Source organism: Cucumis melo, chromosome 11 (genome assembly GCF_025177605.1).
Source record: "Cucumis melo cultivar AY chromosome 11, USDA_Cmelo_AY_1.0, whole genome shotgun sequence".
Lineage (NCBI taxonomy): Eukaryota > Viridiplantae > Streptophyta > Magnoliopsida > Cucurbitales > Cucurbitaceae > Cucumis > Cucumis melo.
In genome coordinates, this window is record NC_066867.1 from 19,813,699 (window position 1) to 19,827,130 (window position 13,432).

Below are 13,432 nucleotides of genomic sequence, written 5' to 3' on the forward strand. Positions count from 1 at the left end.
AATACTTAAAAGGGTAATTATAATGGGTATCATTTTTTAGAATAATTATTAAATATGTAGCAATATTTGTTAAAAATTGTAAATATAGCAAAGTCTATCTGTAATAGACTTTTATCACTCTTATGGTTTAATTATTTATACATTATTATCATTGATAAATTTTGCTATATTTATAATTTTTTAAAAATATTATTATATATTTAATTATTTTGAATATAATTCGTATATGTGCTACTATCCCTATTTAAAATTAAAGCATAAAAACAAAAAAGGGAAGCAATTATAAATTAGAGGAACAAAAGGGTATTTTAACCAATAATAGTTCATTCCTTTCGCTTTCCTCTCTCCCCTCACAAGAATCTCCATCCATGTTTCTTCACCGTCTCTCATTCCCCAGAAAACCCTAAACTTATTTATTTTTCCTTTTATTTTAAATATTTTCTCCTCTTCTCTCCTTTTATTTTCTTCTCTCTTTCCTTTTACCTTTCCCTCTCTCTCTTCTCCCTCGCAAATCAGTGAGTTACCTTAACTTTTTATACCTTTTTCCTCGTACATGGAAAATATAATCATCACTCTCAATATTAAAACATCTTTATAAAATTAAAAAAAAGTATATAAGAAAATCACATTCTTTCCTTATGAATTATTTATACCAAATTACCTTTTCAAAAAAAAAAAAAAAAATTTATAACAAAACAAGAAAAAAGAAAAAAACAGCATTCTAATTGTCTCTTTTCGAGCGCCATATTAGAGTCTGTTGATTGCAAGTTTTCTCTCTTTTCTTTTCTCTCTCTTCTACTAGAAACGTCTCAACAACGAGCTCTTTATTTTAATGGCGGAACCAGAACACGCGTCAACAATCTTCTCCCTCTGATCCTTCCAATGTTTTCAACTCTCAAAACCCATTCCCCCATTCCCCATTACATTTATTACTTTCTTTTTTCCTCTCCGCAATATTTGCACTTTGTCATTCCTATATAATCCTTTCAAAATCTCCGTCCCATGGATTTCTCTCTCAAGTCTTTCAAATCTCATCCCTCTTACAAATATGTAAGGAAGCTTTCTGGAGCAGATGCTACTCAAGATCAAGAGCATCTTCCTATTCTTTCTGATCACCAACACTCCGTAATGGCAGTTTCTGATGCATCTGACCGGAAAGAGGTTATCGTCAAGGTCAATGAGGCCGATGCTTCCAGTTTAAGAGCTACGGACTTGGTAAACGGAAGTGGCAGGATTTGGCGGGAGTCCAGCTATGATTTCTGGAATGATAGTGATAATAGACGGAATAATGGCGAGGGTGGTGCTAGGACTACTGAGGATTTTGAGTTTAGGCAACATAGGAAGGATGTGGAAGATCCGCCCTCTAAGCTTATCGGGCAGTTTCTTCACAAACAGAAGGCGTCGGGAGAGATGTCTTTAGATATGGATATGGAAATGCTGGAACTACCACAGGATAAGACTCCGCTTTCTACGGTGGCGGAATCTCCGATGCGACGGAGTTCGAGAGAGTTGAAGGTTTCCTTCGAGTCTATTTCAGAAATATCTGAAAACGATTCCATGCGAAGACGGCACAGAGACTCGCCACTCGATGAAGAACATAGAGGTCAGCAACCGCGGCAGTGTGATCGTCGTGCGCATGGCAGCAATGGTGAAGATGATGGTGCTGCTGAGGTATTGAGATGCTCATCCAATTCTTCCTTTCAAAGAGATGTATCGTTCCAGAGGAAATCTAGCTTGCTTAGGGCTAAAACTAAGTCTAGATTACTGGATCCACCCGAACACCAAGACCGGAGGTCAGGACGTGTACCAAAATCAGGGCAAGTTCGCTCTGGTTTAATCTCAAAAGTCTTAGATGAGGAAGACGATGATCCATTCTTGGAAGAAGATCTTCCTGATGAGTATAAGAAGGCCAATCTAGGTGTTCTGACTCTGTTACAATGGGCGAGTTTGATTCTGATAATCGCAGCATTGGTTTGCACTTTAACAATTCGTTACTGGAGGAGAAAGAAACTGTGGAAGCTTGAAGTATGGAAATGGGAGGTTATGATTCTTGTTCTAATATGTGGAAGACTTGTTTCTGGTTGGGGGATTAGGGTAATCGTCTTCTTCATTGAAAGAAACTTTCTACTTCGTAAGAGGGTTCTATACTTTGTTTATGGAGTCAGAAAGGCGGTCCAGAATTGTCTTTGGTTGGGTCTAGTTTTAATTGCTTGGAACTTCCTGTTTGATGACAAAGTTCAAAGAGAGGTAAAGAGCAATGCCTTAGAATATGTGACCAAAGTATTGGTATGTCTTCTAATAAGCACTTTGGTTTGGCTAGTAAAAACACTGATGGTGAAGGTTTTGGCCTCTTCTTTCCATGTGAGTACATATTTTGATAGGATTCAAGATGCATTGTTTAACCAATATGTAATTGAGACACTGTCAGGTCCTCCATTGATAGAGATTCAGAAGAATGAGGAAGAAGAAGAGAGGCTTGCTGAGGAAGTTATGAAGTTACAGAATGCAGGGGCTACCATCCCTCCTGATTTAAAGGCAACTGCCTTTTCTACAGCTCAAAAGGGTGGGAGGGTGATAGGTAGTGGAGGGTTGCAAAAAAGTCCTCGTGGAAGAAGTGGCAAGTTATCTAGGACACTGTCGAAAAAGGGCGGCGATGAGGGTATAACAATTGATCACTTGCATAAGCTTAGTCCTAAGAATGTGTCTGCTTGGAATATGAAGAGATTGATGAACATTGTTAGACATGGGACTCTTTCAACTTTGGATGAACAGATTAAAGATACAGCTCATGAGGACGAATCAACCACACAGATCAAGAGTGAATACGAGGCAAAAGTTGCTGCGAAGAAGATTTTCCTGAACGTGGCTAGAAATGGTTCTAAGTAAGTTAATTCTATTCATACATCCCTTTGTCGTTTAAATTGACTATCTAAAGTGTTTCATGTGGTTTTTGCTGGGTCACGAGATCTTTTCATGAAACTTCTCATTTTTTTACTTTATTGTGAAGGAATTTCAAACAAGTACAATGCTTTTTCTAAAAATCATGGGGGAGAAGATTCCTTATCAAGACGATTGACAAGCTAAGGAAAAAAAAACCTTTTTACTAGTGCAACAACACTATTCCTACGAGACAACCGGATAAATTGTGTTTTATGAAAGAATGTTCTTTTAAAATTGTGCCTGCTTTCGATAAAATGGCTACTTCAAAATTATATTCTCTAGACAATTTACCATAAATTTGGAATTAATTTGAAACCAACCCATTTTACTTGCTTCTACTTTTAACTTGGTACATACGATAAGTTGGACAACCCTGCCTTAGTGTGACTAATGCTTTAAATTCCTTCATTAGCTTTAGTTTCATGGAAATCAGTTCACGATTAAAGGGAATGCAATTGTATTTTTCCATCCACGCCTAGATATATCGACTGAGGTTTTGGAAATGCTATTTCTAACAAACATGTTGAAATACCTTTTTTGAATATGCATCGTCCCTTGTGTTTTTACATGTGTAATTGGGTTCTTAAATCATGTTTTATTTATATATTTTTATTACCGACTTTTGCTCAATTCTTAATTTCATCCATTTGTTAGATATATCTACCTGGAGGACTTGATGCGTTTCATGGAAAAAGATGAGGCTTCAAAAACCATGGGTCTCTTTGAAGGAGCATGTGAGAGTAGAAAAATAAGCAAATCATCCTTGAAAAACTGGGTGGTAAGATCTATCTTATCAAAATCTTAAATTAAATACATTAGTCTTCCCACTCCACATTTTAATGTTGCAAATTCTATTGTCATTTATTGCATCATTAGTCGCCACAATAGGGGTGTTGTCTTGTCTTAATCAATAATTAGTATTGATCTAATGATACTATTCATATAATTGTTGCAGGTTAATGCCTTTAGAGAACGAAGGGCTCTAGCTTTGACATTGAACGATACCAAAACAGCAGTGAACAAACTTCACCGCATGGTGAATATTTTAGTTTCTGTCATTATTCTGGTTATTTGGCTATTGATTCTGGGTATTGCCACGAGCAAGTTTCTCCTATTCGTGACCTCTCAACTCGTCCTTGTCGCATTTGTATTTGGAAATACTTGCAAGACTGTTTTTGAATCAATCATCTTCTTATTTGTGATGCATCCATTTGACGTCGGAGACCGATGTGAAATTGATGGTGTGCAGGTAATTCTTCTCCCCAAGTAATTTTACTCGTGCATATGATATTCTTTGTTCTAAACTGTAGCTCCCTGAATTTCAGATGATTGTTGAAGAAATGAACATTTTGACTACCATTTTTCTAAGATATGACAACCAGAAGATCATATTTCCGAACAGTGTTCTCGCAACAAAGGCTATCCACAACTTCTATCGTAGTCCTGACATGGGAGATGGTGTAGAATTCTGTCTTCACATATCTACTCCACCTGAGAAAATTGCTATCATGAGACAGAGAATAGTAAGGTATGTAGTTTACTAGTCTTGAATTACCGATTGATTTAAAAACTTAAGCTGATAGGTTAATGCAAATTTATATTATGTTCATCAAACTAATTCAAACGCACCCTCATTTCTTTGATGTCTCTATCCTTATTTTATTATGTTCTTTTTTTCTTTTTTTGCAGTTACATTGAGGGCAAGAAAGAGCATTGGTGTCCTGCGCCAATGATTGTCCTAAAGGATGTAGAAGAGTTAAATAGAATGAGAATAGCAATATGGCTTACTCATAGAATGAACCATCAAGACATGGGCGAGAGGTGGACAAGGAGAGCTCTTTTGGTTGAAGAACTCGTTAAAATTTTCCAAGAGCTCGATTTGCAATACCGTCTCCTACCACTTGATATCAACGTTCGCTCCTTGCCTCCTGTGAACTCTACTAATTTTCCTCCCAGGTAATTGGACAACCTCTGCAAAAGTTCAGTGAGGCAGGCAAGGAAATCAGCACACCATAAACTCCTCTTGAGAAGGAGGATAGGCTTCTGTATGTATGTCTATTGAGTTGATAGGTCATGTAAAATGTTTTAGGGGCATTGTCAACTTGAATAATTTGAAAGAATTAGGTTGAATGGGTAAAAAAACCAATCCACTGTTTGGTTTATTACTTCTTTATTTGCATCAACTCAGATTTGTAAAAAGCAACTCATATTTATGGTTTCGTTATTCGTGTTAACTCCTTCAATTATTCTCTATAATTATTATTAATTCAACTTAACTTTTTGTTTTTATCATTGAACAAATGTCCCCTTATGAATCCTTATATCGTATATTGGGATACAATTTAAAACATTATACTTGTTTAATAGCACATTTCGATAGATATAGACAATAGTTTTCGATCAATAAAGTTATAGTATGTCTTCATACTATGTAAATTTTGCTGTTTTTGTGGTTCTTGTTCATCTCCTCCGTGAAAAAGGCATACTACCCTCTTATGTTCAAATATTGAAAATTTGAAACCCATAATATGTACGGAAGAAGGAATTTTTTTTTCTTTCTTTCTAAATGTACCTTATTTTCCAAATATTTTTCTTTTTACATTTTATGTGTTCTCGCATCTTGAAAATGTGAAGACAAAAGTCATATTTCTTTAGTAACTCTCAACCTTATTATATAATTATAAAGGCAACGATAGAAGAGTAATGACAAGACTGACATAATAATTTGAAAAAATTAGGTCTATGAGTAAATAATATAACTTTTTACAAAAATAGCAAAATTTGTAGCCTAATCCAATCAAAATGAGGAATCGAAACTAAAAAGTCTAAAATGCCCCGCTAATTTATGAGCTTATGCATGGTATTGGAAAATTGACAAAACTAGCACCATTTTGGTTTTGTATTTCACAACTAGCATGCTTTTGAAAAACTCAGAATTTTGTTTTTCTCGGGCAATCTCGATCGGTCAATCTCGACTCTAAGATTCTTCTCAAATTTTTAAAAACTCTTTCAATGAAATTTCTCGGTCTCTCTCAGTCGAGTGCGTCACCGAGATAGTGTGTTTTTATTAAAAATTTGAAAATAAAGTGATATAGCAAATGACCAAAATACCCTTGGAATACCAACCGTTTGATATTCTCATAAAATGCGGTAAACCTTAAAAACTTTTCTCATTTTGGCCAAGATCGGATAACCTCCTCAAAATCTTTCAAATTTTCTTGATTTTTGGTTCCCAAAATTTGAACAAGCCATCCTCAAACTCAAATTGGTCAAGGTACTACTTTATTTTTAGATTTTTAGTTGTTTTGTTTATATTCTTAGTTGTTTAGTTTATGTTTTAAGATTTTTAGTTTGAAATCTGAGTTGGATGAGAAATTTGATGTAGTAATTTTTGAGACATTGAGTTAATCTGGGTTTATGTTATTGTTTATCATGAACTCCTTTGAAGAATCTCGATTGTTCTCATGAATAGTGAAGATTATGGATCTCGATCGAGATTCACAAATTTTTCTCGAGATTCGTTGAAGAAGTCTTGAGATCAGATGAGTTTCACATGCATTTTGTAGGGTACTCTCGGGGCCAATTTCACCCGAGATTAGGATCGAGATTACCATACAGAATGCATGCAGAACCCTAATCTCGTGGCATCCTGGTGTAATGTTGTCCGAGTTCTATTACTTATTCATGTAATATCGATCGAGAATGCCCCGAGATTAACCCACAAAATACTTATTTTGTTCAAATTTGTGTGTTTTGTAGATGCCTCTTATGACCAAAATTAATTCAAAGGACTTCTTCCTTGCAAACTTAACCTGATGTTCACATCTATCAAAGACCGTGTCAAGTATAAAGAATAAGTTAACACCCAAGCAACTTCACATGTTTATGAAAACCATCTCAGGACACTTCTTGGACGTGAAGTTGGTGTTCAATGGAACTTTCAGCCATTACATTTTGTTAAGAGAGGTCGACGAGGGATGGAAGAACACAATTAGTTTTAAATTACTGGGTTATAAGGTCTTTTTTGAGCGAGAGGACTTAGACATAATAACAGGGCTGAGGTATAGGCCCAAACACGAGGTCCAGTTTGAACATAACAAGACCCTTCAATTAAGAAGGCTATATTTGGGGGATAGGACAAGCATGAACGACTTTGAGTTTGAGAAGGATTACTGAACCCTTCAGTGTAACACCCCATCTTGAAGCATGTCCTCACTAGGTCTGATATGTGGCATGAAGCCGACTGATATCGTTCTTCTTATAACAATGCCTATCAATCTTGCTTAACCTGTAACTCTTATCTTTAATCCTTTATGACTTTAAACATAAAGTACAAAAAAAAAAAAATGTTTATACTTGAAAGCAATAGTTTAAAGCTTTACAAACAAAACTAAGTTATGAGTTTCAACTATGGTAACACCAAACAAAACTAAACAAATTTAAACCTTTATACTAATCTATTACAAACAATGATAACTAAGTCTTCTATTAGTTTAATTACAAATTATCATGCATGCATGGAATAAGCTATACAAAAATCTAATCAAACTTCTAATAGAGTAAGCGGAGCTTCAATAGACGTCAAAACCACGATCTCTATATGAAAGTTTAATAAACGTTAAAGGATGACATGTAAAGCCTCGTGAGTGAAAACTTTTAAAACAAAACATGAAAAATAAAAACTTTGAATATACGTGAACTTATCAAAACAACTTTCTTTTCAAACTTAGCTTTCAACTTTCCCTTTCTCTTTCCTTTCTTGCTATACCTGGAACTTCTTGTATCTACGGGATAATACTGTAGGTATGGAAGCCTCATCCCTCGATACAATACCTACGAGATGAAACTTTAGACGCCAATAGATCCCTATCTCGCTATAGCTATCATGAGATGGAAAATCTAGGCATCCGTAGAGGCCCTTATCTCTTACCTAGTCTACGTGATGGAAACTTGAGGCATCTATTGGATACCCTCATCACACGACCTTTGTGCACAAGACAATCTCCCTCCTAGGGTTGGTATCAGATGGAGATATCTCGGTATAGACTTTAGCATATTCAGAAATCTCATGCTAAAACTTTAACTTACTTAAGTTAGCTTGCTTACGAAAGACTATCATTTAGCAAGTCTCAAATCAAGCTTTGTTTAAAAAAATCTTTTTGCTCAAATATTCGCAGAAACATAGCATTCAAACATAATTTCATAAATCTCATGTTTTAAGAAAAATTTCTCAAATTGAATGCTTTAGGACTTTAACTCAATCATGCTTTCTCATAATTCATTTCTAAACTTGAAGCTCATGCTTTGTAAATAATTTCATAAATATAGCATATTTAAATGCTTAAACGCAAAGCATGCTTTAAAACATAAATTCTTAAATCAAGCTTAGAAATTCATTTAAATTCATGGTTTATAGATTTGCCCTATTTTCTCTTGCCCTAAAAAAACAAGAAAATCAAGTAAATCTTGGGTTTCAATTGAAGGAAAATTCCTCAACTTCTCACCTTTATACTTCTCTCTCAAGAGAACTCTTTTTTTTTTTTTTTTACTAATCTTGATTCTCTTTGAACTCCTCGGATGGTCTTAGCTTGCTTAAGATTGATTCTTCAAGCTTGCCCTAGCTCAACACGAGCTCCCAACAGATCTAAAGCCTAAAATAACAAGCCCTAACTTAGCAAACTTGCTCTTAAACTTCTTAAGCGCGGAAGGAGAAACTTAAACTTTCTTGGATCTAACCTCAAGCTCTACTCTTCTTCTTTAGCTCAAACTCACCAACACCCTTGCCTTTTCAGATGTCTCTTGACCGAACACCCAACTGAAACTTGGCGTCGAATGACCCTCTTGTTTGGCTCCAACACTTGCAAGCAACTCAACTTCTCTATACTTTTTTTTTCTCTATCTTGCACTTAGTGTGAAAATTGTGAGAAATGAGAGTCTTTTGTATTTAAAATGTTTCATTGCGTCCAAAAAACGCAAACTTGTGCAATAGAAAGTTTTAGAGATCTGTTCGTTACACATCTTTAAATGATCGATCGAACAACCCAAGATCATTTGAGATCTTCACCCTTCTCAGTAGGACATTCCCGAAATCATGCCCGAGAACCCTAATATTCCATTTTCTACTTTCAGTCTCGATTAAACACGAGCTTGTGATGGCCTAAGACCCATCCCTAAAACCTTTATGTTTTTTAACTTGGTCGTCAAACACCAAGATGCTCTTGCCTTAGCAACAAGATTTGCTTTCTGTTTTCCATCTCAACGAGATTGTTCAAAGCTGACTTGAGATTCTTACTTCTATCTTTTCTCTGCCTCTCCTTTCGGTCGAACAATATCGAGTTTGAACATTTATGTCTTGAGATTTCTTTGGGCAAAACTTTTTGCCTCTCAACTTCTTAGCAAGAAAATGTGATAGAAGATACGAGTATTACATTCAGTTTGAAAATGATGAGGATGCAATGAAGATGTTGGTATTCTACTTCATCGAGCTTGCGATGATTGGCCAAAAGAGGAGGCAACACATAGATTGGACGATGTTGGCTGTGATTGACGACTGAAAGGACTTCATCAACTATGACTGGGGTGAGTGGGTATGAAGCAAGACCTTTGTTAGTTTGAAAAGGAATTTCATTGAAAAGTAGCCTTGCACAAGAATAAACCTGCCAATAACAAGTCCCTGAAGTCGTATAGCCTTTACGAATTTCCCTCTGCTTCTCAGGTTTGCGATTATATGCTTACTATGTTTTGTTGATTTTATTAGTTATATGCTTGGCTAACGCTATCATTTTATATGTAGATCTAGGCCTATGAGACAGTGTCGTCCATTAGTGGGTTGGTTGCTCATAGAGACTCATTATCTACGATACCACGCACCATGCGGTGGAGTTGATATGAGTCCATAGTATACATATATTCATTATTTTGATATTTTTGTGCATAATATGAAAGAAGACTCTGATATGAATCTAACACAATGTAAATCACTTAAAACGGAATTCAAACGAAGGAGAATGATCAATTTAAAATTTGGGAGCAAATTGGTAAATATTCAAAAAGTCGTGACACGTGTCAGCCATCCACATGCATGAGCCACACCCAGGTCACACGTTCGAAGCACAAGCGAAACATTTATTTTCTTGATTTTTTCAAGCAAAAATGTTGTCATTTTGGTCCTCCCCTTTGCGTGCCTTAGACATTATAGGTTTGAATCTCACCGATGCAAAATAAATTCAGATTATTCAAATCCTTTGTATGGGCGCGTTAATCTGACTCCCTCCACTCATCCGCCACCACGTGTCGTATCCAGAGTGCGACCTCCTCCCCAACCAAGTTTGATCCTCAGCCGCTGCATTTCTTTTTTATTTTTATATAATTTCAGTGGTATTTTTGTAATTCTTTTGAAAAAATTCGAAAAAAAAACCAACTTTTCCGTCATTTGAAGCGTGTGGATGGCCTTGAGGTTGCAAGTTCCTTTTTAACAGCTATTTCCAAATATTTTCTATATATACCTATTTCCCTGATATTCATAATTCCATCATCAATTCATCATTTTTTCTCAAATAAACCTCAAATTCTCCCAAAACTCTCTTAAAATCTAAAATTTGCTCCTCTATTCTACTTTTTTTTTTTGTTCTCTCAATTAATTTTCAGAATTATTTTTTGATGGATGGCTAATCACCAAGAGGTAAATGGGCTCAAAGCTTTTCAATTCTTGGAGAATTCTTCTCTTATTTTTCCTTATTAATTAGATATGATTAAATCTTTGAATTTCTTGTAGTTTTTGTTGAATCCCTAATTTTCTTGTATAAAAAATAATTCCTTCTTTCAATTACAAGCATTCTTGTCAATTTAATTTTTGATATTGTTCTTGATTCACTATTTTGTATGCAAGATACTTTGGGTATGAAAAATTAATGCAAGATTAATTTGATTACCTTTGTCTACACAAAACTCAATCTAATTCTTGATTGCAACATGTCAAATCTTGAAATTGATTAATGCTAGATGAATCTCCCTTGTTCTTGGCAATTTTTGAATTTGATTGAATTGATTAGTGCCATTTGCCCATTCCCTCATTTTTTAATAGAGTTCAATTTTTACCTTTTTTAGTGAATTGAATTTACATCCTAATCACTCTTAAGTATTGGTTCAATGTTTTTTTTTTTTTTTGCTACTAACATCATTTCTTTGAAGCTTAATTTCAAGAAACTTACTTAGCCACCATTCTCTTGGGTTCGACACTCGTACTTCTCACCAAACTACGGTAAAAAGTAAGGGTAAAATTCAAATTATTTTTGCCAAGGCAAATCTAGGTAAGTGCAACCTACCATTAGCAATAAATTTCATTTCTAAACATATTTGTGCTCGATTATAACGACCTTGCCTATACATACTTTGATACGTATTGATTTTCACTTAAAAAAAAATGGCACCGATGTCGGAGAATGGCACGATATAGTATCTTTCTTAAATCTTTGCTTACGTATCTTTTTTGTTAGTAATTTTTAGAAAGCATATTACATTTGTAGCTTTTATTTAATATGAAAAAAGGAGTTGCTTTCTTTAGTGCATGACTAGGTTGTTTAATGCATCTAGTTTATAATTTTTTGAAGACATAACCTTGCATGAAAGAAGATTAAGGAAAGAAAAGAGAAAGCAAGTTAGTTCATCACAATTATAGAGACCTTTAGAGTATACCCTAGAGAACCATTTGAACAATCCAATGGGAGAGAAGGCACCCGAGAAAACCCTTAGGGAGCTCTATGAGCCCGATGTCCATCAAAGGCCAATAGGTATAGTGATTCCACCTACTACAAGTAGCTTTCATCTTAGGTCGGATTTGATCTCAAATTTATCAATCTTTAGAGTATCCAATGGGAAGAACCCATAGAAGCATCTTAGAGACTTTTCTTGGGCATGTGATCTCCTTAGACCTCACGGGGTAGTCGAGGAAGAATTAAACCTTAGGGCATTTCCCATTTCCCTTGCCGATAGTGCCAAAATATGGCTTATAAACCTAGAGCCCCAAACCATAACTTCTTGGGAACAATTTAAGAAAAGGTTCTTAGAAATTTTTTTCCCAATCACTAGAGTTTAATCGGTTTTAAAAGAAATCTATGGAAGAGGTATAACGAACTTTGTGCTAGGTTGCCATATAATCAATTGACCGAAAGGGACATTGTGCAATATTTTTACTCGAGATTATTGCCATTAGATAGGAACTCAATAGATGCCACTTCAAGAGGGGCTTTGATAGATAAAACCCCCTCCGAAACAAGGAAGTTAGTTTCTTGAATGCCAAGAATCCTCAAAAGTTTTCTACTAGAACACTTGATTCTAATTCTTCTTCATCTTGTGATAATTCTATCAAAGAACAAGTGAATTTACTAACTAAACTTTTTGCTTCTTTTGTGAAAGGGGAGGTTTCTAAAGTTGTCACTTGTGGAGTTTATGGCTTGCTAGGCCACCACAATGATCGGTGCCCGAAGCTTAAAGAGGTAAATGTCATGGGAGGTTATAGAAGTAATGATTCACAGAGTAACACCTACAACTCTTACTGGAGGGACCATCCAAATCTTAGGTGGGGACCTCAAGAACTAAACCTACCAACACTTCTTCTTCCTCATCATCATCATAAGGTACGTACTTAGAGGAGATTGTCTCCAAGTTAGCTCTTAGCTCAAATAATTTTAAAACTGATTTTGAGAAAGACTTAGTTAAGTTAAGTGAGCAAACTGTTAATTCAACTGGAGCCATGAAAAATGAGATAGAAATCATGAAAGCCATCCATTTTTGAGTTAGGAGATAAGCTTAATCAATTAGCAACACATGTTCTTAAAATGGAAGGGAAAGGAAAACTTCTCGCCTAACCCAACTATGCAAATGTGAGTACTATTACTTTAAGAAGTGGCAAAATTTTGAATGAGAATGATAACGTCTCTTTGTCTCGAAATGATCCTAACTTAGAGATTGTTGATTCAAATGCCAAAGAAGAAAAGGTACAAACTAACCCCTCTTTTTCTAATGCTTATTCTTCTAATAACGATTCAAAGAATATTATTGATATTCTTTTACCTCCATTATCTTCTAGGTTATCTCAACCAAGGAAGGAATTAAAGAATGATGAAGAACTTCTTCAAGTCTTCAAGAAGGTAGAAGTAAACTTACCTCTCTTGATGGTAATCAAAAGCATACCGAGGTACACAAAGTTTCTTAAAGAGTTATGTACTCACAAGAGGAGGAGTAGGAGCCAAGAAAAAGTAATGGTTAGTAAAAATGTGTCTTCACTTTTAAAAAAGAATCTTCCAGAAAAATGTGTCGACCCATGTATGTTTCACTCCCTTGCACTATAGGAAATATTGAAAGCAATTAACACTAACACGAGGCTTACATGGAAATCCGAGAACCGAGAGAAAAACCATGATACTTTAGTTTTTATTATTTTTCTTATGAATGAATATAATAGGTACAAAGGGAGAGAATAAATAGAATACAA

At 35.2% G+C, this 13,432-nt stretch overlaps 1 protein-coding gene across 1 annotated transcript; it reads left to right on the forward strand.

Annotated features, from left to right (window-relative positions):
• Positions 1–721: 721 nt before the first annotated feature.
• On the forward strand, positions 722–5,232 carry LOC103490566 (mechanosensitive ion channel protein 6-like). Its single transcript, XM_008450120.3, has 5 exons — positions 722–2,882; positions 3,595–3,718; positions 3,896–4,189; positions 4,266–4,468; positions 4,630–5,232. Exons 1-5 carry the CDS (start codon positions 1,003–1,005, stop codon positions 4,898–4,900), a joined length of 2,772 nt encoding a protein of 923 aa, XP_008448342.2. The 5' UTR covers positions 722–1,002; the 3' UTR covers positions 4,901–5,232.
• Positions 5,233–13,432: the final 8,200 nt, after the last annotated feature.